The sequence below is a fragment of the Heterocephalus glaber genome, unplaced genomic scaffold, assembly GCF_053883595.1.
Source record: "Heterocephalus glaber isolate CG9 unplaced genomic scaffold, H.glaber_assembly_v1.0 deba00001444, whole genome shotgun sequence".
Taxonomy (NCBI): domain Eukaryota; kingdom Metazoa; phylum Chordata; class Mammalia; order Rodentia; family Bathyergidae; genus Heterocephalus; species Heterocephalus glaber.
The window spans coordinates 17,717,041-17,744,863 of NW_028258297.1; the positions used below are offsets into that span (position 1 = coordinate 17,717,041).

General features: G+C 34.8%; 1 protein-coding gene across 5 annotated transcripts in view; it reads right to left on the minus strand.

Annotated features, from left to right (window-relative positions):
* The window catches only part of Pde3a (phosphodiesterase 3A), a 312,783-nt gene that overhangs the window by 97,275 nt on the left and 187,685 nt on the right, over positions 1-27,823 (minus strand). For 4 of the 5 annotated variants that reach the window (XM_087214051.1, XM_021259122.2, XM_087214053.1 and 1 more), the window contains one exon: positions 22,024-22,074. The exons of the other annotated variant lie outside the window; for it this stretch is intronic. In XM_087214051.1, the coding sequence (XP_087070177.1) occupies positions 22,024-22,074 (51 nt within the window). The remainder of the gene's footprint in view (positions 1-22,023; positions 22,075-27,823) is intronic. 5 annotated transcript variants of the gene reach the window in all.

The window sequence follows — 27,823 nt, forward strand, 5'->3', positions numbered from 1 at the left end:
TGGTTCCGGCTCCTGCCTGCCTTGCAAGCGCAAGGACCTGAGTTTGATCCCCGGTACCAAAAAAAAAAAAAAAAAGAACATATCCTTTCCCCATTCTTTCTCTCCCCACTCCCTCCATCTACACACATACATATACAAAATATGCTATACAAACATATTGTATATGATATATGTAATTTATCAAAATACTTATGCAAAATATTTTGCTAGACATTGGGCATACCAATGTAAACAAAGCATATGAGTTCAGCCCATTTACATAGACAAACTAAAACAGAAGGCAGAGGTACTCCATAGGGAGACCCTGAGAGAGGGTTGTGGAGGAAGGGACACACAACCACCCTCTGAGTCTTTATAACACTTGGTTCCCTTTGCATTTATCCATATCACTGTCACAGTCTCCTGCCTCATGTCTCTTGCCTTCAATACATGTGGCACCTGAATGTTGCTATCTGAATAACTTTTAAAAGTACTGAGGAAGGGCTAAGGACATGGGTTAGTATGAATTATTTCCTAGCATCTACAAGGCTCTGGGTTCAAGCCCCAGTACTAGGGCTGGGGAGAGTGTCAATCAATCCATCTTCTATTTATGCTGCCATGAGGATTATCTTCCTACATCATGGATCTAATTATGATAGTTCCAACCTAGGTACTTTAAAAGCTTTAGAAAAGGGTGCAATGATCTTTCTAAATCAAAGATTCAATTATGATGATGCCCATCCTAGGTCCTTTGAAAGCTTTAGGAAAAATTAAAATATGAGGTCCTTCAAAAAGTGACCTCCATCCATCTCAGCACACCTGATCAGGCATCTTTGCCCAACTATGATGTCACTAAGCTTTTATGGCAAATACTTTCCTTGGCCTGGAAACTCCATCAAACTCTTCCACCAAACTCTTTTCCTTTGATAACTCCTCGCCACTTTCAAGAACCAACTCAAGCGTGGCCTCCTGTCTACCAGGCATTTCCTTCTTATCTGCTTCTATCATCCTTAGAGCACTCTGCCAATACCATACCAACCATACTGCATGATAGGAGCCTCATCCATCAGACTAAGAGCAAAGTGGACCTGTTCTGTCTTCCCATCTCCCAATGCACAGCTCAGTGTCTGCCATGTGGAAGACAGCACAGTGCTGAATGAAAGATTGCATGAATGAATGCTGTGCAGCTTTTTTTCAGGTACACAACAATCATGGTTAACTGTTCTTGCATTTATAGCACACAACACAAAATAGACACTCAAAGCATGTTTTCTAAAGGAATAGTCAAAAACTGGATAGCTATGCACCAAAGATAAACATTAAAATTCATAAATGACTAACTGTAAACATGTGTGTGACTCTGAAATTCAAAGATCAAAAAGGAGAAACTAGAATATTTTACAACTGTACAATTTTTTAAATCAATGCATTCTTTTCCTTTGGTCTTTTGCATAATTCCATGTTCCTCTTTCTAGGTTGCCAAATCTTGTATTTTGACAATCAGATCCATTTCATTTGAAAAACAAAAAGCCAATCTGTACCTAGAACAGCACATGGCTAAGAAAGGATGTATGATATTCTCATCACAAATATCTGTAGGTAACTGACAAAAAATTGTTTTCAACTTGGCAAATTATATTTTTGCAAATTTAAAAAAAAATGAAGCATACTTAAAATGAAGACTGTCTGTCTAATCTCATTTCCCCTGGTAAATGACTACTTAATGCTGAAGGAGTCACTTCCTCTTTTCTGCTTATTGCTAGCGGAGGATTTAGTCCTTTCACATTATGTAAGACTAAGGCAACCCTTGTTTCCTGTTTTCCAGATATCTCAGTGCTCCTGCCAAAGTACTCATCCCTCTGTTTTTAATTAGTTTGTATATAATACTGTCTTTATTTCAGGATGTTCACATCTTCATTTTAGTTGATTTTAATATCTATTTCCTGCTACTGTAACATTCAATAGCTTTAACATTAAAATTATAACATATGAAATAGTACTTACAATTCAATTCATATTTGAGACTAATCTGGATCTAAAATCTCTGGCTTCACAAAGTAAGATATTTTATTCCAAATCCACACTTAGGAAACATAGACCAATAAAACTTAAATTGAAGGAATTCTCTCAACAACATTTATTTCATGTTTTCATAATAAAAGTGCAAATTGGGATGTGCCAATAATTTCCAAGTAGGAGTTCTTTGATTTGTGAATATATGGTGGTCTAATTTCGCTTAGCTTTTTCTTAAACGTGAGTTTAGTTGTATAACTTTTACAAAAGAAAAACACTTTCTTTTCAGTGATCATATATATATGAAACTATATGAAACTATTAAATAACAATTTGAAATCAGATCGCATTTGTCAGGTCACACAAGCACTTTAGGTTTTAGAAAGATAGGAAAGTACAAATTTCTCAGTAAAAAATTATATAAAAAGCCAAACTAAACAGGACCTTGCGACCTAACCAAAATGAAATAGAAAAGAGCTATTTTTCACATGAATTTAAGTCTGCAGATGATCCCAAACAATTTGAGAGAATAACATGTGTTATATATTAAATTATGTAATAATACATAATATATTCAACTCCCAAACACTCCCTGATTGTGAGGTTACATTATTACCAGTAGACAACAGAGGAGGATCTTTGAAGTTGTTTAGTTATCAGCTAATACACAATGTATAACATAACCAACTTTTGAGGATGTCATACATTCAACTTTAATTTCATTTTTATGTAATTATTTATTTAATTAGAACTTAATTTTCTCCTACTTTTAATTGAAACTTTACAGCTTAATTATAATTAGTTTATTCTTAATACATTAGACCTAATGAAATAAACAACTATCAAGTGATTCAAAATTTACTTAAATTAACATCTTGCTTGATGTAGTCTAGAAAAAATGTTAGTTCAAAAGTGAAATCCAACTTTAGCATGGACAACTTTGTCTTAATTTGCTTTTGCAAAGCACAGGACATCACAGTTAGTATTCCCACTGAAAATTTCAAAGGAATACTCTATGGATGACATTAGATTCATCTCCATAAATGACTTAAGAAGCAGACGTTCTAATTCAGACAATTTATCTTGCTCATATGATCAGATAACTCAATAAATAATATGGGAAATGACATTTATAGAAACTCAGAAGGAAGACTGTCCATTCTGGAGCTTGGTTGTGATGTCACCTCTCATTTATCGAAGAAGTCTGTGCCACGGGGTCTCCCACTAATCGTGTCGGGAAGAGCCTTTGGGGGAACTGAATACCTCTTTGCTAATACTGGGAGACTCTGCTGCTTTTGGTAGACAGAAATGAAAAGAAAACGTTATTGAATAATGTATTGGGGATATTCAGACAAACTAGAACTTGTAAGATGATGGTTTGTTGTCCAAGGAAAGATTAGTACATGTTCTGGTGGGCAGATCAGAGAGAAGGCCTGGACCCCCCACCATTCAGTACGGACGACTTCTAAAGTACTGGATATGGCAGCTCATCGGTGGCAGTAGCAACAATGACAAGATAGTGATGCTGATGCTGAAAACACTGAAAGGCATCATTTAAGAGCGAGTGTTTATTCCACAGACTTTCAAATTTAATGCTGCACAACGTATGGTATCCAGAGAACAAATCGGCAAAGTAGATGTAATCTCATTTTCCACATGAGAAGTCCCAACTTCCAAAGGCTAAATATTCATTTAATGGTAAAGCTGGGGTTTTTATTACTTCAGTGACCACACTCCTCACGAGCACACCAGTCTATCTTGCATTTCAGTTAATGTGGAATTCTGCAGGACTAGACTTTAAAGTAGGTAGTTTCATGAAATTCCGGGAAAATTTAATTATAACCTTTTGCTTTCACAGATGTGTAGCCTGAAGAAGATGAGACACAGTAAAATGACCTTAGCAGACTGCTCCTGGTTAAATTAGAGGACATGGCACTTTTAGAGGTCCTTCAAAGTTCATATTCAGAGGTAATTCCTACTCCATAATCAATAAACTAACATCTTTAATGGGCCTGATGCATATATGGTAAAAAGGCAAGGTTAGAAAGCAGCACAGGTCTGGAGTAGAAGTAATTCATGCACTGTACACAATAAATCTCATTTCTCTAAGGCAGGCTTTGCAGCAGAAAACACAGTGGTATATTTCTGTTGGCTGAGATCAACATTTTTTGTCAGAAAAGCAATTCTGAAATGTTTGTTTCCTGTACATGTGTAAGACTGTTTAGAAAATCCACTATTCAAAGACTGACCTTGCAGTTATTTCAATTTTTGAGCCTCAATGTATAACCTCTAACATAACAAAGTTCTTATGTTTCTAATTAAAATTAAGGGTAAGCAAAGGATTACATGAAAATGTGTTTATTTTAAGAGATGGTAATTAGTACCAAGATTAAAAAAAAAAGACTTTTAGTCTTATCAGACAAAGAGCTTTGATATCTGCATGATACTCAGATCTTACACATATCTTGGTAAGAGGGAAGCCAGCAACCTAGAGACAGGAGCAGCCTTTAGTGTCAGACTTGGATTTAAACAACTTTACCTCTACTTCTATGACTTTAGTAACTCTTAAAAGCTGCTCAAGTCTGCCTGTTCACTGGTAAAGCATGGTAATAATATTTCGAATTCTAGAGTAAGACCTGTAAGAGGTCTGAGAGCTCAATTACCCCATTTTCCATGGACCTGCCTCGCCACCAGCATTGTGCTTGCAAACAGGAATTGATCCAAGACCTTAACCAAATATGTAAATGATCTGCCTTCAGAAATCATTTTGTAGATTAAAATAAATCATATAAATAAAGTACCCCACACAGTACTTGGTGCAAAAAAAAATTTCAATGAATGTTGATTTTTTTTCCCCTTGGGTAACTCAATGTATATTCTTAAATATTTTATTTTAAATCTTTATCTTTTGCTACAGGAAGTGATAAATTATTTACCAAATAAGAAAAACTTACCATTAAAGTACATGAAAAGAAAGATCAAAAGGATTCGAAATACATCACTGTAAACTAAGAATGAACCAACACCCTTCAATGTGGAAAGTTCCAATGTGGTTAGAGATGTAGGATAGTCATTTTAAACTTTTTTCAACTGTTTTTTTTATAGTTTCTGTTGGAAATCATTATAGAACAAAAGGGTTATTCATACCTTTAACGAGTAGTCATCTAACTTGTAAAATACTGTCACCATGTAAAATCAGTAAGAATATTCTATTAAAATGATTCTCATTTTTTAAAAAATGCTTTCAGAAACACAGATTGGAATTTAATTATCCTCCAATTAAAGCAAGGCTATCATGGCTAACTTGTGAAGTATGTTAAATCAAAGTTCTCTGTGTTCTAATTTCCCACTGCTTGGCCCATTTATGTACTCATTCATTTATTGTTTCTTTAACAACTGGACAGTATTCACTGGAAGAAATTCAAATACAAACTGTTCCTAGATGTGGGAAGCTGATGTCTAGTGGGAGATTCTGCAAGGTGTAAAATGCATGATGGATGCAGCGGACACAATCAGAGCTTAAATATGAGTTGGGACTCAGAATGGTTTGCCTATGCTGAAGAAAAACATCAGAAGACAGAAAAGGAAAAATTATTTATTGCAGACAGAGAAAATGTGTTTATTGCTTATAACAGCACAAAGGAGTGACATAGCATGATGTTATCCAGGGTACAGGAAATTGGACATATTTTGGACAGGAAGAGAAGATGGTAGGTGGTACAAAAGCTAGGAGTCAGAGAATAATTGGAGCGATACAGTCAAGGTAAGGTTTTAGAATTGTTTTTCTGTCGTGTGTAAGTAGCTTTAGAGATTCAAAAGGGCCATGCATGCAGCTATATGTGTTGTATACTTCACAGTACTGAGGCACATAATTCCTGCAGATTATAATGTGGATGGCTTCCCTGAGAGTTATGAACCGTCACTACTTCTGTGCCACAGGTCACAAGGAGAGGAGCACGTATCAGTCCTCAGTGTTGTTCCCCTCTCCTTCAACTCCATTCTAAGTAGATTCACTTTCTCACCTTTCTCCCCTCATTAAATGTGATTCTCCTTATCCTTCTTCCAAACTAAGGAATAAATGATCACTACCAATCTAAAATACAAGTTCCTACAATTTATAAGTAAACAAGCAGAGTAGAAAGACACTGGGCCACAAAAGACAAAAAAGTCGTCATGTCAGCTGCTTTAATCTACTAAATGCATTGTAACTCTGAAGAACTGTTGCCCAATTCAACAGTGCTAGCATTCCAACTTTGTTAAACCTACTGACACCTTAAATGGACTTTCCTGTGGTGGTACCCTTTAAGAGGCGGATGAAAGCTACCATATCAGCTTGCACATTCTAATCACTTTCCAGTATCACAAGAGAGATTTTTTACTTATATAATAGTCCTAGAGTATGCAGCTGGTAAAACCAGAGGCTACATTCAGTATTACTACTAAGAGACATTTCTTCATCCATCAATACTGTACATGTATGAAAATAGTGTACTGTGTACTTTAACACACCCCATACTTTGTATTGGAGAGCACAATAATGTAAATCCTAAAGCACCACTATTTTAGCACAATAAAAGAAAGTTCAAAGAGCTCCTATATAGACCACTCCAGATAACTTTGCTTCTTTGATACTTGTAGCTTATTATAATATTTTTTAAAATCAAGGTCATTATCATTGTATTGTACAAAATAAGTGCTTTAACACAGCTATATAATTTTTAAAAATTTTCAAAAACCTGTGGAGACGTGATCTTGTCTTTAAAATATGATAGCCCTTTCAGTATAATGTCTTAGATTAAAGACATTGCCTTTAATATCTGTTGGGAAGGAAATGTCCAGACTTTTCAAATTTCCTTATTATATGTTTCCATTGGGAACAATGTTTATAGTGGTGTGCACAGTGGGGGTCTACAATAAGAAGTGTACATTTTCAAACAATTTTTTAATGATTTAACAATTTTTGTAAATCATTTTCAGGCCTCTGCAGCTGTAGATTCTCACTGTGAATCCCTTGCTTGCTCATGCATAAGTGTGTTTGCAATACCAAATACACAGGTTTAGTCGTTTTCCCTGTTAGTGATTGTTTCACATGTGTAACATTTTGGTTGAGATGTTAAATGGTGGACAAGTACTGTGGATGTGAATGGGGGGAAGTAATTTTATTCATGTGTAATTGGTCACAAGGCCTAATTTGCAGTAACTATCGTTTTATTTAACGATGTCTTGTTGCTTTGTATGCATTAATGTTTGGGTGTAAAGGTTGTGTGTCTATCCAACAGGGAGCCACAGTATTCAAATTGACCAACCTAATGTTACAACTACTTTGAGGTGGCCAAATGTAAACTAAAAGCCTTAATTAAAGTGGTGCAATTTTGTATAACTTAGCATCAGTAGTTCAATAAATTTGGATTGCCATCCAAAAAAAGAAAGAAAGAAAGAAAGGAAGGAAGAAAAAAAGACAGACAGACAGACACTGAGCCCTACCCACAGAGTTGGACGTAGAAATCCACTTGCAACCCACATGGTCAGGTTTAAATGATACACAATAACATAAACAATGCTCATCAGCTGAGAAATTTCTTAAAATAAAAATGTGAGCAACTGAAATGAACAGAAACTTCTTAGAAGAAGTACACATTGCCAATAAATACATAAAAATGTTCAACACCTCTGGCCAGTAGAGAAATGAGAATTTAAAAAAATGAAATTCCATCTTATTGCAGAAAGAATGTCTGTCATCAAGAAAACAAGTAAGAAATGCTGGTAAAGCTGCAGGGGAAGAGGAACCCTTCCACATTTTTGGTGGGAATATAAACTAATACAACCATTATGGAAATCAGTATGGAGATTTGTCAAACAAGCTAAGAATAGAAATCCCATTCAATCTAGCTATTTCATTTCTAGACATCTTCCTGGAAGAGTTAAGGACATCATAGAAAAGAAAAGGATTTCCTAGCTCCACTTAAAACCTTCTCAATCAAAATGTCTGGTGAGCTCCATAGTGGTACTGAATGGATCTTGCAGATAAATCACTTTTTTTTTTTTTGGTACCGGGGATCGAACTTGGGTCCTTGTGCTTGCACAACAGGCAGTGAAACCACTGAGCTAAATCCCCCCAGCCCAATAAATCACTTCTTTAAGAAAAGGTCCCCAAGAAGAATTGATATTCCTACTCTGTACAGAACACAGCCTAGATATGAGCCCAGATTTGTAAGATTCCATTAAGTGAAAAACATAAGCACTCTTCTCTGACACACACTGAGGTGTACAGGTGCTTAGAAGACCAAGATTTTAGTATTTTGGAGAGTTCATCACCACTCAGATGTAATAAGAAAATGCACCCATAGGAAACTAGCTCATTTATTCTGATACAATTTTTCTATGTATCAATCATTTAAACCACTTCATACTCAGGAAAGTGGCTACATCTATTTACTTTCTCTTGATTTTATTTCTAAATCAGTTTGAATGGCCAGAAACATCTTCCTCATATTCAGTCTAAATCTGACTGCCCTTTATATTCTATCCATTTTCCAAGCACCATCTTAAAGCACCGCAAAAAAGGAGAGAAAAAGAAAGAAAGACAGAAAGAAAGAAAGAAAAAAAGAAAAGAAAAGAAAAGAAAAGAAAAGAAAAGAAAAGACAGAGAGAGGAAGAAAGGGAAAGGAAAAGGAAAGATATTTCACCCCCCTTTTGATAAGTGGAGGCAGCAATTTTTCTACCATTACTGTTTCAATCAAATCTTGTTTGGTATTTTAACTGGAATTTAATGAGAAACACTCTTAAATCCTTGTGTCATTTTCATGCTAACTGCATGTCTTGCATTTTAACATTAAAATGTGTACATTTTTCGGTCTGGGTAGTGACTGAAAAATATATTAAGTAGGATGGTGACTTAATAGGTTTTACAACCCAGATCTTATCCTGTGATTTTTTTTCTCCAAAAACTACTATATTTTGTATGCAACTATGACAATCCATACAAGGTTATGAAGGCGATTAATAAATATTTGTAACCCTACCTCCCACATAAATGATTAAAATTTTAAAATAAAAATGAAAAGAACATCTTTGTATTTCAAACTGTTACAATGTTTTTTACATATAGAAAGTAACAGTTTCAGAAGACAGCATAGCAATACAAAATAACATCAGTTTGCCAAATTTACAGTTTAAGTGAAACTGATTTTAAGAAGTGACAAGTACAAAGATTTTCTAGAACATGATTTCAAAAGAAACATTTAAGGGTTGTTGGCAAAGCCAGTCTACTTGAAAAGGAATATTTAATGTTAATAATACAATTTCTTGTGTTTTTAAATATTGGCAAGGAGATGATTTAATTTTTATTACAAAGCATGCATATAACTATACTATGCATTTATAATAATTCATTTTTGTTTACATATATCTTAATAGTAGTCATATATCAGCTTTCTCAAAATGATATTAAAGTAGGTGTTACTTGTATAGATATTTATAATCAGCTTAAAAAATGAAAATCAATCCATCTTGCTTATCTTTTTGAAAAAGTAATAAAACTAACCTTCCCAAATTTTTGCTATGCTCCATATTTCTTTTCCATACTCTCTAAGCTAATGTTTTATGTATTTTCTAAATTCACATAAGATCAAATCAAGTGGCTGGGGATTTAGCTCAGTGGTTTCACCACCTGTTGTGCAAGCGCCAAGGACCCGAGTTTGATCCCTGGTACCAAAAAAAAAAAAAAGATCAAATCAAGTGAAATTAATGTAACTAATGCATATATCTATGAATGAGAAAAATGTCTACATTATAAAGTTTATAAAGAATATTTCTAAATAAGTTTCTAGCAATAAATTAAAGTGAAAACAAAGATAACAACATGTTAATATTTATTAAATCTGAGTGGCGAATGTGTGGGTTTTGTATATAATGCTCTGTAGTTTTCTGTATGTTTCAATTATTGCATAAAATGGGCTGAGGGTATTGCTCAGAGATACAGCTCTTCTCTAGCATGGTCCAAGCCCTGAGTTCAATTTTTAGGAAAAAAGAAAAAAGATAGTGCAGATTGAGGGGAATCTTGAACCATTTGCTATGTAATGTAGCAATGAGGTGCTTCTCCCATACTTCCAGTTATGCATACAATATGTATAATAAATGCACTGTTCATTCTGGGAAAATTGGTTACTTCCTGTACTATGTCTGCTGATTATTATTTTCTTTTTGTTTGTTTGTTTTTTTTGGTACCGGGGATTGAACTCTGGTCCTTGCACTTGTGCAGCAGGCAGTGAAACCGAGATTATTATTTTCATGAACAACAGTGCACAAATAAGAATAGAATGTGTTTGAAACATTTGGAAGTCACACCACATTACTTATATTTCTATTTTCTTATTAATAGTTGAAAGAAATTCACTTCAGATTCAAGTAGTTAATTTTTTAAATGAGCTAATAATGTCCATAAAATACTTATAAAGGAGTTTAACCAGTAAGTGTGAGCTAACACTTTTATTAAGCAAAATCTAACACTTCTCCTTTATCCTGAAGGTATTTATGAAGAAGAAATAACATCCATAAGAAAATGAAGGGTTTCTTTTCTTGATTAATAGGTACATTGTTAGGCTGAAATCACAGTGACACATTTAAACCTATAATGGCAGTTCAAGAAGATATGAACATAATGCATGTTTCATATTTGTGCATATTAGTAGTAATTTGCATTATAATAAAAAGAAATAAGAATGCTTTTAAAGGAAATTTCAGTTTGGTATGATTATTTATCATGTGAAATTAAAATAATGCTTTTTCCTCTTCTGTCTTTTTCCATAAACAAAAGCTACAGTGCCAAGACCAAAACACAAGAAATGGTAAAATTATATATTTTTCTTCTTTTCGAACAGAAATAGCAATGCCAAGTTCAGTTTGTTCCATTGATTTTAAGCCAAATAAATAGCAAAATATAGTGAAAAGCCTGGAAACATCTTGTGTCGTAAGTTTCTATTAAAGACCTTATTTAAATTGCAGCTCCCTGAGCAGCACGAAGCGGGATCACTCCTGCCCTTAAAAATTCCACATAAGAGAAAAGGGAACAGGCGGAAGGGAGGGAGGAGCCACAGGCTTTGAGCATGAGAACTCATGCTCTTATAGAGAAAATAATGGATATAAATTCTATCTTCTCCTTAGTGCCAACGTGAGAAGTTCTTCCTCCTACCAGGTCAGTCTGCAAAGTTATAAAACACTATTCAAAAGGAAGTCACGGAGGTTACAATGAGGGAAACCTAACTTACCTGTATGTTTTAGAAACAGAGAAACCCTAAAGCAAGGAATACCATAAATAAAAGTCTTCTTGACCTTCTTATTTATGCTTTAGACATAACTCCACCAAATTCTAGAGGGTTGCTATATTTTATTATCTATTAACAAACTCCCTGAAGACATAATAGTTCAGCAAGATTTACTTGAATAACTCTGATCATAAATTGTGTTTTTATTTACTTCAGATCTACATATTAAAAATTCATTACACACTGCCATAATCAGTATACAATAAGACTGGCTTCTGGAACTACACTGTTTAGCAGCATTTATCTAAAGTCATGCTACGTATTTTTATATCAAAAAAGAAAATGAATTGTCCTATATTAGATTTCACACATTTATATGATGAGTTGGAATGTTTTTAAAGAACGTAAAGCTCTGAACATAAATCACATGGCTGTATTTTTGAGGCACCAGAAAAGAACTGTCAACAAGTTATGGCCCCAAGTCACACTAGAGACAAGGACAGATCAAAAAGGGTTTCAGACAGGCCAAACCCCAAAACTTAATCCCAGATTCAAAGGGCTTTTGTGCATGCATCCACATTTCTAAGCATGGCTGCTATGGTCATGTTCTCATTTTGTTTCACAAGATGGCCTTATATTTAGCAATCCTTTTCCCTCTGGTCTCTTCAGCATCATCTTTGATAGACAATTTCTTTTCTTTCCTCTGTTCCCAATCCCCTGGAAACAAGCCCTTCACCATGTGTTTGTACTTTGTCTTCCTCACTGATCATGTTAGTTTCCTTGTGAAACTTCTCACACATCTGTTTGCCTCACTCAGGATCTTCTGAGCGTCGTTTTTCTCTGAAACTTATTCTTTCTTTTTATTTTGCTTTAACTTTCTCATCTAAGCATGTATCATGGTCATTATATAAACAACTTCCTCTAAACTCAGGGTTGAAATGATTTGAAGAGCACTTGGTTACAAGATTCTAAAATGGAATCTAGAAGTACTTAGCTATCAGGCTGCAGAATTCAGCTTGCAAACTATTTGGATTCAAGTTTGATAACCTCAGATTTCCAATAAGAACAAACATTAAGTTTGTCACAGAGTCTTCCAGGAATTGTTTCCTGTGTAATACATCAACACATGCTCACACACAAACACACACATGCACACACACATACCTCTCAAGACAATAACAACAAAAATCTATAATCTGGAAAAATCATACTTGACAGGAAAACTTCATTCTTGAAACTTCTATGCCTTTTTTTTTCCAGTACCAGGGATCAAACTCGGGTCTTGCGCTTGGGGGACAGGCAGCGGAACCACTGAGCTAAATCCCTGGTCCTCATTCTTGTAACTTTAAAGAAAATTTCAGCTCATTACTATCTCTAATATTACTATATTCAGAGTTTTTATTTGTAAAAACTAAGGATTTTTAGATTTTAGTTGTAATTTTAGCCCTTGTTTACATGATAGTTGCATTTAAAACAAAGTGGGACTACCATTTAATGGTGAGAACAGATCCTCCAGGAAATGTTTATCCCCTCAATGTAAAAATTTAAAAATAAAGTATCTCTGATGAAAATATAAAATCATGTGGTGAATGTTATGGAACAATCTTTTCATTTGTTTCCGATGGCAAAAAAAAAAAAGAAAAAGAAAAATTCCTGTACCATACATGAAATTTTAATACTATAATAAATATTTACACATACAATGTGGCTATACATTAATAAGAAATTAAATAAAAACATTCACTCCCTTAAAATTTCTAAAAATTGTACCAACAAAGGGCTAAAAATCAGTATCTTGGCCTTTTTAATAGCAGAACAAAACAGATGTTCAGATTCATCTTAAGAGATAATCATCTCCCATAACCATTTTCAGTTTCTCTTGCCTCAGTTCCCTCTGTCAGGGAACTCGGTTTCTCACTGTCCCCTGCCCTTCCTCACCTTGCCTACCTTCTATCTGATTTGTGCTGCTCACTGTATGCTAGCCTGAGATTTTTGTCTTCCATGAGAATCTGTTTATCTTTGTAATCCTATTTCCATTATTCTTATCTCCAAGTAAAAAGAATTCACTGCCCAGACTGCCCTCAGAAGACTATGTCTTCACATTTTGTAAAAAACAAGATCTTACTGTATGCTAGAGATTGCATACCTCACCCAGCACATGATAAAAATTATTTTCCTTTGTCAGCTACTGCAATACAATATGAAGATAAAATAAGGTAAAACTGACCGATGACTCTGAAGTGATTGTAGTTTTCTTCTTTTAGTCTAACAAGTGGCAAACCTTTAGAGCTACAGAGCAACTCCCCCAGTGTATATATCTGCTCTACAGGAACTTACGTTAATTCATTCATTTTCACATTGTTTATATCAAGATATTTTGAGGTCAAGAAAAATGTAATGAAAGCTGCAGCTGCAACACAGGGGAAAAATAAGAACCAAGATATATTATCCAAAGGTACAAATGTCCAATAATGACTGTCAGCATATTGTATACCTAAAATGTACCAATGAAATTAATGAATTTTTACAAAAGTAGTCAGAAACTATCTGTTGCTCAAAGTCTTAGGTACATTTTTGTGTAGTTCCTGCAGATAAACACCTATTATCAATGGTGCTTCTTTTATTGCTTTGGTTCCACATAAGGTCCCATAAAGTTGTGATTGAGCCAAATAAGCAAAAGGCAGTACACATGTCATGTGAATGATGTCCACAGTCCTCAAGAAGGTCATTCAATAACGATTAAATAACATGTCTACTAATCTATAAACACAGGGGAAAACAAAAGTGGACATGCCAGTGGCAATTTCCCTTTTTATTTCTGTGGACTTGTTTTATTCCTATTCATTGATGCTCTTTTAAAGAGAGCCAAACTTTTAATATAAAGTGACTTAGTCAAGGTCATCCATCAGTTCACCAAAAACACACATTCCATGCAACCACAGCTTGGGCAGAGCCACATTCTCTCCTCAGCTGCTCCTGTGAGTCACCTAAATGTGTGAGTGTGGGGACAGTGCATTTCCCCCTAGTTTACTGGATATGATTCCACCGTAAGAAAACTACTTCACAGTGAAGTAACATGTCCTTTAAAATTGTTGTTTGATAGACTTATGGATGGGATGTGAAAGCATAAAAGTATAAATGCTTGAAGAAACATCTTCCTGTTTTTCTATACGCAGTGTCAAAATTAATCAATAAATATTTATTTACTATTATCTACATGCAGGCCAAGGAGACTATGCTATAATCTCGGTAATTCTCAAGCAGAAGCAATTTTGTCTCCCAGAGAACATCTAAGTCCGGAGACATTCCTCATTATCATAATTAGCATCTCACGAGTAAAGAGCGGGGATGCTGGTGACCTTAAACTAGTAAGTTTACTTGTTAAAAAGAAACACAATTTTCCCTTTCCTGAGGACAAAGACAGATATCATGTTGACATCCTTTTGACGTTATGGATGCTGTGGACTCATCCCTACACCAAGACAGATTTTCTTAGACTGTCTCATTAAGTTTTTCAGAAGACATAACATAAAATGTAATTAGATAAAAGCAATTCCATAAGGTGGGGAAAATGTGAAAAAAAAAAGAGTGCCATCTGTGTAGAACTGAGTAAAGAATAAAATTTAAAATACCTAGAGGAAGACTTAATGGACAAGGTAGACATGCTGTTTGTGTATCTTTTTGTCACCATTGAATGAGATGTCAAGGGCACCCCTACGATGTGTGGGGCCCACGCAAGTATTTGTTGAGTGGTCCCTGTCCATCTAAGCCAAATTTAAACAAATTTTATAACAAACCAAAAAATCCTAAAACAAAACAAAATCTTCCTTAGAGAAACGTCAAAAAAAAAAAAAAAGGAAAGAAGCAATTACTGAAACAATTTCTAAAATAGTACTAACAGTTGTTAGCTTCATATCTGGAAATGTGAGAAAGGAGAATGGAATGCACATGAAAGACGCTATGCTTATAGAAAAAGTAACCCTGTAGCCAGCTCTATGTAGGGCATAAACTGCTAATGACTGGTAACACATTAGGCATCTGGGAGATGATAGTGGGCTCCCAATCTGCTCACATTAATCCCTGGCACTAAATTCCTGAGAAATATGGCTGGTCATCTTTCTAAAATGTATTAATGGACATTAATAAATTTATATGGCATTATTCCAGAGAAATCTGTAAGACACTTAAATTACTCTACATTTTCTTAACCAAAACAAATTATTCAACCCAGAAAATAATTGACCTGTCATTGAGTAGGACATTAATAGGTAAATAATTAAGTTAATCATCTTCAGTAACTATCATTAACAGATCCATTCTCCTGTATATGTAGGTAGGAAAAAAGTGAAATGCAAGTTGGAAGTGATGGCACACACCTGTAATCCCAGCACTGGGCAAGCTGAGGCAGGAAGATTGCTATGAGTTCCAGGTCAGGGCTATGTAGTGAGTTCAAGGCCACCCTGAGACCCTGGGTCAAAATACACACACACACACACTCACAGAAAAGTGAAGTACAGTGACTTCCCATCAAACTTCCCCCATGAGACTTAGAACAAAGCTACAAAAGCTAATTTATCTGAGTAACTGCTTCTTATTCTAGAAGTTTTACAAGTTGGAATCACTAGTACTTGCTAGACAATTACAGACATGCTATGAAATAGGGCACACATCAGTTTTAAGCTTATTGATAGACCAGTGCATTTAACGACTTTTTAAACCAGTGAATTTCACTCTCAAAAGAGAGAATCAGAATTGCTTTATCTGTAGAAAGCTAGATGGATTATAAACACTGTTGTTCATTCAGCAAGAAATCTCAAGTCTAGGCGACAAAGTCTCACGGGTAGTAAAGACATCAATAATGCACTAAAGACAAAGGAAGCTACAAATCTTTACTAATAATTAAAGGCTTGCTAGTTCCCAGTGTATTAAAATGCTCGGAGTTTACAAATTCACAAACTCAACTAACCTTTCCCACAAGCACCCTGGAATTTCCTGCTTAATGCTTTTCACAGGACAGCTACTATTGCTTCTTCTAACTTCCCACTGGAAAACTTTTCTTTAAGAATTTAAAGAAAAACTAATTACCTTCTGAGAATGCCATCCTGACTTCCTTTGGTATTACTAGTAATAAAACCATATAAAAGAGTTCTGAAAGTTTATCATGTGCTATCTTTTCTATATGTGGATGAGTCCGGGGAATTAGCTCAGTGGTTTCACCGCCTGCTGTGCAAACGCAAAGACCCGAGTTTGATCCCTGGTACCAAAAAAAAAAAAATTCTATATGTGGATGATCTGCTCTTCAAATAAATACTTACAAAGAAGAAACCAGAAAGAAGAAAAATCACCTGGAAAGCTGTGAGTAAGCTAAAAATTTATGTCAGAGAATGACTGAGAAAAAAGTAAATCAACTTGCATGGAATTCTTGCTGAGTCTAAAGAAACAAGTGCAATTTAGTGTGGAATTCACTTGAGGGAAGGTAGGTATTTTTTCAACATGGTAGTTATTTAATATGAAAGGGGCACTTTCTTAAATTCTCAATAATACTTATATAATTTTGGAGGATGAAGACAAACTTGAGAAAAACCTTGATTTATTAAGCATCTAGAAGGAAACCTAGGAAAAGCTAACTCTGTCTTGAAAATTATTGAGGTTGATTTTAGACAAAACTATATGTTGCCAAAGGTTATTTGGCAACTATATGGAGGCAAAAGTAGTTTTGTTTATGTTTGACTCCTCAAAGGCTAAAAAGTACTTGATATATTTATGTTCTTTCAATCAAAGTAAAATATGCCAAAATTTGAGTCCAGGCTAACAAACATCTGAGACACTTCTATGTTTTCTACTATTTTTTGATGCTCCAACATCTCCCTTTTAGATATGTAAAACAACATCTATTTCTGAGCTTTGTACCATTCAAGATTTCCCAGTATTATAATCTCAAATCTCTATCAAGAAAACTGAAGTCATTAGATTCATGGTATGTGTTTTCATTTTTTAATGTTATTTAGTAATAGATGGATGTCTCCACTATCTTTCCAAATATCTTTCACTAGTTCTTGCTGGTGGTTTATCCAGGAAGTAGTTCACTTGAGAATACGGCCTGCCTTTCTGAAGTAGTATAAATTGTTGGGGTGTAGAGGAAGTGGGGGTTTGTTGTGTGTAAGGGAAACACTATGTGTAGGTGTCCAGGATACCACTTAGGGAGTGTTGACCCTTCCCTAAACTGCACTGTTTTCTCAGTCCTTAACCAGCTCACTATTGAAAATTTTCAACATATTGTTTCCATATTTATCCTTTTCATCTGTCAGTAATTATTAAAATTCACACTTTACCTCAGCATAAAAAGGAAATTTCCCTTACTTCTGCTGCCACCTCTTTCTACAATCTTACCTCTCTTTTGTATATATATAGATACATATATATCTATATGTTTTAGAGACAGGGTCTCACTATGTCATCCTGGCCAGTCTCGAACTCACTATGTAGCCAAAGTGGATCTGAAACTCACTTAGATCCTAGTGCCTCAGTGCTAGGATTACAGGCATGTACCACCGTGCCTGGCTCCACCTGCTTTTTAAAACCAATGTGACACACAGGCTTAACTATGATGTGATGCCTCCTCTATGAGAAACTCCCCAAATAAATAAATAAATTATAAAGCAAAATGAAGACAAAAGAAAACAGGGAAATACATCTGTTTTCATAAAGGAAGAGGACCAAGTGATGGAAGTGGGGAAAGGGATGAAGAAAGAAATAAGATATCTCATGTACATGTACCAACTCCCCACAAGGAGTGCAATCATTATATACTGTAAATGTACCAATAAAATAAATTTTTCTTTAAAAATAAAACAAAGGTCCTCCCAGAGTCCCCTGTAGTATTCATGCTAATTTGTTAATACCTGTATTCTGTTTTCCCTCGTTATTTCTTTATCAAAACTACAGTTTACTAGTGTCCCGACCACTGAGCTGATGGGTGTCTAAATTTGGGGGGGCTGCAGTCTCAGTCCTCCTCTCTGTGTAACTGGATAGTTCCTTTCCTTTGATTCAGAATCATTTTTCCCCGCTGGTTCCTAGTGAGACCATGTACTGTGCCACTTCCCTCCCCAGCTTACTGTCAGCCCTAACAGTGAGTTTCCCCAGGAATCCACCTTTCTTCTCTCTTACTGTTTGGTGGTATAAATTGCCATATATATAATTAGCATTATGAAATCAGCATTTTCTCCTTTATGATGCACTAGAATGGTCCGTCAAATACACATCTGGACCTCCTCTTTGGACCTGTCCTCCTCACTTCACATTTAACACTGCTAACAATGAACTTGAAAGTGCCCAGGGGCAAGAGCACTAATTCTTTCTGTGTTCAGTTTCAAATCTCGAGTCTCTTCACTTCTTCCTCCTGCGGTGTCTCCTTCATACTGCAGGGCTTTCTCAGATCATCCATGCAGAGTCATTTCTGTACAGTTCCCATCCCATACATGTTCAAAAGGAAGTTATAAAGAAAATCCACACACTCCAGAAATGCCCTACACTCTTCCCAGTTCAGAATTTTAGTCAAGCTCTTTCATTCCTCTTTTCCTCTCTTTGCACATCCTTGCAGGCTCATCTCTGAGCACATCATTTGTAGGAAGTATTTCTTAGTTCTGCTGGGGAGAAATAACTGCTTCCTTTCACCTAATTCCCATCATACTTGGTTTATGTATTTAATATTGCATCTACCAGCCTGCCTAACATGTAAACTATACTGTACTTATATTTAAAAGCGTTGATATTTTTTAAACAATAATTTGTGAGCTCTTGGAAAGCAGTAACTTCGTCATTCACTTTTTCTTCCAAGTTAGAACCACAATGATGTTATACACGTAGTAGGCCTTTAAAAATTCACCCTAAATTAAACTGAGTTGGGATTTGAGCACAGTCTTTGGAGTACTGGTAAAATATTAAGAAGAATCTTCTCAAATGCAGCCAGTCTAAAATTCTTTCTGAAAGGTTTTAGGCATGTTATAAAAAGAAAAAAGCAAGATACAATGGGATCAGTCATCTAAAACAAATACAGTGCCCTTTTTTCCTTTCCAGTGAGGAACTAGAATTAGATAAAAAGTTATTACCTCATGCTTAACTTATCTATCTTAAATTTCCAAAGAGTCACATTTTTGTTGTAGTTATAATTTTTAGTTTTTGATGTGTTTTTGCTTTTTACTTTGACATCTTAATCCATTCTAATGAATCAAAATGGGACCAATGTGTGGTACACACAGCTCTTCTATTCTGCAATTTGAGAGATCCAAGAAGGTCCAAGGTCAGTGGTGGTGAACCTGTGGTGTACGCGCGCTATTTTTTTTGTAAGACAAAGATGTTAATGTACGGGTTGTTCTTTTGTAAACTAAAACCTCAGTATTCAGGTTTCATTGCAGCACTGGCACTTTGCAATAAATAAGTGGGTTTGGGGTTGCAGTTTGTGCACTGGTCTCTAAAAGTTTGCTACTACTGGTTTAAATGCTCATAATGATATTTCAAGTGAACATTTTCTAATTTCTTTCATTTTCATAACTATCTGAGGCTTTCCAATATAAGCGAACCTCATAAAAAATATTTTTCCTGTGTACTTCTAAATTTTTCTGGTTATGTATTATATTTATAATATTTAAAATTTCCATTGTGGGTTTTTATATTTAAAGTTAACTCTAACAATAAAAATTTAACTAGATATGGTTGCTCACACTTGTATCCTCAGTACTCTGGGAGGCTGAGGCAGGAGAACCACAAGTTTGAAAACCTGACTCAAATATCAAAATATCTTTGGTGATAGTAATCAGAAACCATGGACAACCACCGTGGAAATCAGTGTAGAGATTCCTCAAACAACTAGGATTAAAGGTTCCATTTGACCTGGCTATTCCATTTCTGGGTATGTTCACAAAAGAATTAAAAACATCATACCACAGCAATATATGCAGACCCATATTTATATTGGCACAGTTTGTAGTAGTTAAATCTTGGAAACAGCCCAAATGCCCATCAACTGGTGATTGGATAAAGATGTGGTTATTTTTTTTTTTTAATAAAATGGAGTACTACTCAGCCATAAAGGACAAACTAGAGATATTTATAGCTAAATGGATGCACCTTGAGGTCATACTCTTAAGTGAAATAAATTGGACACACATGTATAAATACCGAATTGTTTCTCTGGTATGAGAAACTGAAAATGTAAATGAAGACCAAAATGCATAATAGATGTTGTGAAATAGGAAGAAAATGTTCAAAAGGGAAGGGGAATTGGGGGGGGGGGTGTAGAGGAAAGGAAAGAGGGGAAAGAAAAAGATGGGAAACAAAGTTTATGTAAATTGAGAGATGTGGAGGGGTTTAAGGGAGGAAAGGGGAATGGGAAAAATAAGAACCAAGATATATCATTATAGGTACATATTCCCAATAATAAATGAGATCATAATGTATACCTAAAATGTACTAATAAACTTAATGAATTTTTAAAAAAGAAGAAACCATGCACTTCCTTACTTACACTCATTTTTACAGGGTTATTGCTTTAGAATCACAAGAAATTTACATTAATTTCACCACTTCATGACCAACGACTCAGAAAATGCTGATTTCAGATATCATAGATGTGTATAGAAGGGGCAAAAATGATGTTAGAGAAACTGATATAGGGAAGGTGATAGTGAAAGCCAGAAAGCAAAGAATACATTCTTTTGGACAGTCTTAATCAAACTGACAGTGGACAAAATTAAAATCATGGTTATTAAAAGGTTAACTAAAACAATTGAAGGACTTGGTTTTACCTTCCCAGAGACCTAAATTAAATACAGTGATCCACACAGTTATGACAACATAGGTACATAGTTTTATAAAATACACTTTTGAGAAATTCAATGTTTACAATGACCTTACTTTCATTAAACTCTATACTCTTTTTTTTTCTTTTCATAGTATTTTTTTAGTGGTAAATGCAAAATGTGAACAGTAGAAGTAAAAAGTCCCACCCACTTAATTTTTATTTGGTATGTTTATAGTCAGGTAAACATAGACTATGAGAAAAATTACTCTCTTATTCCTTTACAAAATACCCGAGGAGGACAGATAATTTTCTTAGTGTAAAACTCAGCCTTTATTCTGTCAGGCAAAGTAATTATGAAAGCAAAACAAATCCACATTGTCTAATTAGGTCATTAAAAAGCATAAATGCGTCATGGAAGCTTTTCTCTTCGCCTAAGACATAAAGTAAGACAATGAAAACAGTCTGGTAATATAGAAAGGTTTAGAATTTGTTTCTTTTCAAAAGTAATAGGTCCTTTCATCTTTCTACTTCCCATAGATGAAGACAGCTAATTTAGAGACAGCTAATTAGTTCAGTTCACGCTGATTATATTTCAAAATATTTAACCAAAAGCAGGAAGATTGGGGGGTGGGGAAAGAAAATACATAGAAAAATTATCAAAGGAAGTGAAGAAAATCAAGAGTGGGTTGCTGATCAAATGTTTTCTGCAGAAACAAGATGAATATGAAATCTACATTCATATAAACACAAGCAATCTGAAATACCAGAAAGCTCCTAAGAAGATATATTTCATTGTCTTTGGGTTTTGAAATCCAGACTTTAATTACAGCTAACTTAAATAAAAACAAATGGCATGATTATTTTGTCTCTTCCTTCCTGTACTTATTATTATTTCTTGAGTTTCAGAAAAGCCCTGGCTCAAAGCATTAACAAACAAAATGTAAAGAAGGAAAGGAAGACAAAACTTACCTGTGATCCTCGAGGTCCACGCTTGTGGTCCCATTCTGAATGTCCCATGAGCTATGAAGGTAATGTGATAATTTGGTAAGTTACATAATTATTTTACACAACAAAGATGTTATTCTTTTTTTTTCTTAAATTCTTTTATTGGTACATTTTAGGTATACAACACAATTACATTTCTCATTGGGAACTTGTACCTTTACATGATGCATCTTGGTTCTTATTTTTTCCTCATTCCTATCCCTCCCTTCACCCCCTCCACCCTTCCCTATTTACAAAGACTTTATTTCCATTTTTTCCATTTCTCAGCATTTTTCCTTTCCCTTCTTTCCTTTCCCCTGCCCCTCCCACTACCCTACCCCTTTGGACCTTTTCTTCCTATTTTGCATTATCAATTATTCATTCTAATCCTTGGTACAATTTAGGTATACAATATAATGACATTCATCATTGGAAATTTGCACCTTTCCATAATCTCTCGTTTCTTATTTTTCACCCTTGCCCAGCCCTCCCTTCAACCCCTCCATTCCTCTCTATTTACAAAGATTTTGTTCCTATTTTTCCATTTTCTCATATTAATTCCATTTTCTTTCCTTTCCCCTACCCCTCCCACTGCCTTCCCCTTTGCCCCTTTTATTCCTATTTCACATTATCTATTCTACATTTTAGTCCTTATTTACACGTTCAGTTTCTCACACCAGAGAAACTATTTGGTATTTATACATGTGTGTCCTATTTATTTCACTTAAGAGTATGGCCTCAATGTGCATCCATTTAGCTATAAATGTCTCTAATTTCTCATTTTTTATGGCTGAGTAGTACTCCATTTTATAAAAAACCACATTTTCTTTATCCAGTCTCCAGTTGATGGGCATTTGGGCTGTTTCCAAATTTTAGCTATAAGATGTTATTCTTTATAGAACAAGTAGGCTGTTGGAATGTATTCTTACTGTAAATTATTAAATAGCAACTTTGAATAAATCGACATATCTGAAGAAATAATCTTTTGGTTTGATATTATTTAAACCTCCAGTTATTTTGAAGATATTTTAATAACAGTATATGATAGTAAGAACCTGTTAATTTCTAGCTTTTCTGTTCTTTATCAGGAACATTCTAGATAGATGTCACATTCTGTAAAGCCTTATTTACATCTCAGTAAGCTTTTAGTTTATTAGGAAAATAGGCTGATTAATCTAATAATGTAATCTACCCTGTCATAAATAAGAACCAGAAGGCCAAAGTATTTCAATAATCTTCAAATCTGTTTTGATAATGTCACAAAACATGAGAGTTTTAAAGAGTAAAAGTATTTAATGTGAAATATGCCCCTAAAGTCATAAATTTAAATTTTTCATAACAAATAATATAAAATATCAAGTTATTCTCATAGTTGTAATACCTCTGAGCCACTCTGCTTAGAAACCAGGATATTTACTTATTGACAAAAACATTTACAAGAAAAATATTAAAGAAATAAAAGATATCAACTGAGAAGAATAAAAGTTCATTATCTCTCCCGCATTCTCACTATTCACCAGAATCACCTGATGAACTGTTTACAATTTACAAGTTGCAGCACTAACAAGATGGACTATAAATGTATTTATTTATATATATATATATATATGCTTTTATGTATGCAATGACTTCTTAGCAGATATAATAAACAAGCAAGAAAAAGATAATATACTTTGAACATTATCGAGACATGTTTGACAATCATTTATATAAATAGAAAACCTTTATTGGTGAACACACAATGCTACTCATTAAAAACATTAAATTCTATAAAATGATTAAGTGTTCAGTTTTTTCAAAACAAATTTACAGTTTCAAAAGCTAAAAATTTACAATTTCAAAAGAGTTTTAAGAATATGAAATAAACAAAAATAAACTTGATGTGAAATAATGTAATAATCTGTTACATCAGGTGAGTAAGTCTAGGGTTCTAATACACAGCATGGGAGCAATAATAATATTTTAACATACACTGGAAACGTGCTAAGAGAATAAATGTTAGATACTCTTATTACAACAACAAAAACAAAGAAAGGTAACTGAGACAATGGCTATGTTCACTTACTTCATTGCAGTAATTATTTCACCATATTTTACTCAAGCATCATCATGTACACTTTAAATATACACAATAAAAATCACTTGGAAAAAATTAAATACTTTTAGTCATCTGTTCACTAGCACTATCATAGCAATTTTTGACACATTTCAATCATTTGGCTTATTGAGGCCTTGTGAATATCTAATATTAATGACTAGATGGTTATTTGGGAAAACTTTAAAGGGATAATAAGAGCTGCACTGTTAGTGAAATGATTTATAAGAATCTTCTGGAAAGAAGACAAAAGTTGACTATGATTACTAGTATCCTCACTAATGAGTTTGAACTATCAGGATCAGAATACTTTGGTAAATTATATGGTGTATGGGTATCACAGTATAAAGAGATAAATACATTTCACAACATAAATTGTAATCCACAATATATTAAGAGGAAGTGTTTGCTGATGACATGGTCAAGAAGGCAATGTTTTTCTAGAACTAGAACTAAATAAGAAAAGCATGTAATATGCTCTGTGCACTCTATCACTAAATATCTTAAAGATGGTAATTTTTAGCTGAGTATGGTAACACACACACACACACACACACACACACACACACGCACACCACCCCCAGGAGGCTGAGGCAAGAGGACCCCAAGTTCTAGCACAGCCCAGGAAACTTGACAAGTTAAGGAGACCCTGTCTCAAAATGATTAAAAAATAAAACTGGGCTTGAGATGTGGCTCAGGGATAGAGCACCCTTCGGTTCAATCCCCACTACCACAAAACAAATAAACAAGAAAGCAAACACACACACACACACACACACACACACACACAGTCTAAATTTGACTTCTGAGAGGTTACGTCTAAGAGAGTTATTCCCATCCATAATGTGAAAAAGTGACTTCGTATTGTAGACTGTTTGAACTGAGCATTTGGTCAGTGTAAGTATTCTTGTGTGAGCAGAACCATGGGACTGTTTACAAAATGCTACATAGATGATTCCCTATCTGCACTATTTGATTAGTAACTACAGCACACGAAAAATATTAATCAATTACAGTGAGCAGTAAAGTTAGCACACACAGTGAGGTCAACCAGTTTCAGGACTAAGTGCAAACTGAAGTTATATCACTGCAAAAGTGGAAACATCTTTCCAGTCAAAGGCATAGGATTAGTGTTAAATTGCAGATGACCAACACAGCCTTTTGACTAGATCATGGAATTAGATAAAAGACATTAATGGATGAGGGATAATGAGAAACAGAAGTAGAATCTGTGGAATTATTTTTCCTTTTGCAATTTAATCCATGTGGACTAAAACTTCAAGATAAATGAATAACAGCATGATACCTAAGCAATTTTGGGAAAAGAGTCAGAAAGTTTATTACGTATGCCATGATATTCCTTTTGGAAGAAGAACACTTATGATTTTAAGATTAGGCATGTAAAGATGCTAGAAATAAAATGCAGAGAGATTAATATGGGAAAAATGAATAAAAATATAGAAAATGAAAACATATTCTAGTTGATCACAGTGTATGTCTACTTTATACAGGAAGAAAAAATGTCTCTCACCATCTATAAAAATAAAAACATCTTAGCTATTTAACTGCGATTACTCCTCTGGGAATGACACCTTAATAAGCATCTTGCCTGGGGATACACAGGTTACCAAGGTGATGCCTCTACATGGCAAGCAAAATCTTTACACCCGACGAAGAAAGCCCTGAAACATGTATCCTTCCTCCTTCGGTATCTTTCAGCTCTCACAAGCCCAGGGAGGCAAAATAAAGACCCTTAATTTTATTCCTGGCACACAACCTATGCTGCTTTGAAAAGAAACCCAATCTGTTATCTAAAGCACTTTGAAAATCCTAGCTTCTCGACACTAAGTCTTTTTCATCCTTATGGAATAAATTCTTCCCTTGCTCTCTCTTTTATTTTTAATAATAAATTTCTACATCACAGCCTTCAGCTAACAGTATGCTACAAGGCACTGAGTTCCAAGAAAAACAAAAGTGCAGCCAAACACAGAATCTAAAAGTTCACAGGAGCAGCAACGAAGTCAGCATGGAAACACAAAGGTTCTCTCCAAGCAGAAATATTTTTAATAATAGCATGAGAAATGAAGACAGTTGAAAGTATATTTCTGTAGGTAAAATATTTTTTTTTAATGTTTATATATTCTTCCATGTACTACTTTGTTCAACTATTTGCTTATACAAAAGTTAGTGCCTTTTTTAGGGGCTTCTTGGGAGAAAAATTCATCACCACTGTTACCAAAGGTCTGTGAGCTGCAGAAGAATCACGCTTAGATGAGAATGAAGAAATTATTTTTGCAGGTACTTAAAGGAGGTGACAAGTTTTAGATATGAAAGAATGGTAACAATGCAGAATAAAAGTCACCACTGCTATCCTTTGCATTAGTTTCAAGAAAAAATATTTTCTCTTCTTTAAAAATAGTAAAAATATTTTTGAAAACATAAAAATTAAATAAACAAGAATACCATGCAGCTCACTTATTTCATTCTTTGATCATTTAAAAATATTTGTGCAAAGTACTACTTCAGGCACAACTTACACATAGGTGAAGATGCACCTTTAACCTTTCCCCTCTTACATCCTAGTGAAGGAACACATACATAAATATTCAATCTACCAAGTGATGATTCAACGATGGAAAAAATTAGAGTGCAGTGAAAGGATGGAGAATGAGTGGGTAACAGTAGGTAGAGGCTGGGAGCAGAGCTACATTTATATAAGTCAGTCAGGGAAGTCCTTTTTGAGAAAGTGCTATTTTACCACAGAACTCGATAAAGTCAAAAAGCCAGACATGCAGATGTGGGGAAAGAGGAAGCTAGACAGAAGCAGTGGCAAAAGCAAAGATGCTGAGGCAGGAGCAAGCACAGTACTTTTGAAGAGCAGCACAATGTCTTTAAGCGCCAATTTGAAGAGGGGTCGGATCTTCACAGTCGTCGCTACATAGTTGGCATTTATTCTATTCTGTATGAAATTAGTCCAGAAGTTAATCATCAGTTCCAAACAATATGCTCTAGAGAGCTATTGAGGAACTGGGGATTTTCCCATCCCCAAGCCCTTACTTAATTCTATTTAATACAGCAGGAATATACAGAATGTGAACCACATTTCACAAAGGCGACCTTATGGTAGTCAGAGTACGTGGCACAATTTTATCGTCCTTTTATGTATGTATCATTTTTCAAGAGTCATAGGGATGCAGCTCAGTGGTAGATGGCTTGCCTACCCTGTGCAAGTACCTGAGTTCAGTCCCCGGTATTGAAAAGGATTATAAATACATAAGAGAGGGTTTGACGAGATTATGAAATGCATAAGAGAAGGGGTTGTGTTCTAACTCGATATTTAGTATGGTGGACATGAAGTTTCCAGCACAAATGAGCAAATTAAAAGTTCTTCTTTAGGCTTGTTTTGGATGCTCCCCTTAGCGTACACTTTTCTTTCATAATTTTTTATTGTTGTTTCCTCCCTCAAGAATTCCCTGTCTGCAGAAGGGCCTGCCGTGCTTGCTCCCTTTGCCCCCAAGCTGTACCAGAGGGTGGTCTCAGACTGGGAAGATGGGGGACTGAGAGTCGAGGCCACCCCATCCCTTGACTAGTCTTTTTAGGGCATTGCTCTTATCCCTTGGTGCTCTTTTCCTCCACCCCCAGTTGCCAAGGGAGTATGAAAGTCAACAACGTGTGCCGTCCAGAAAAGGG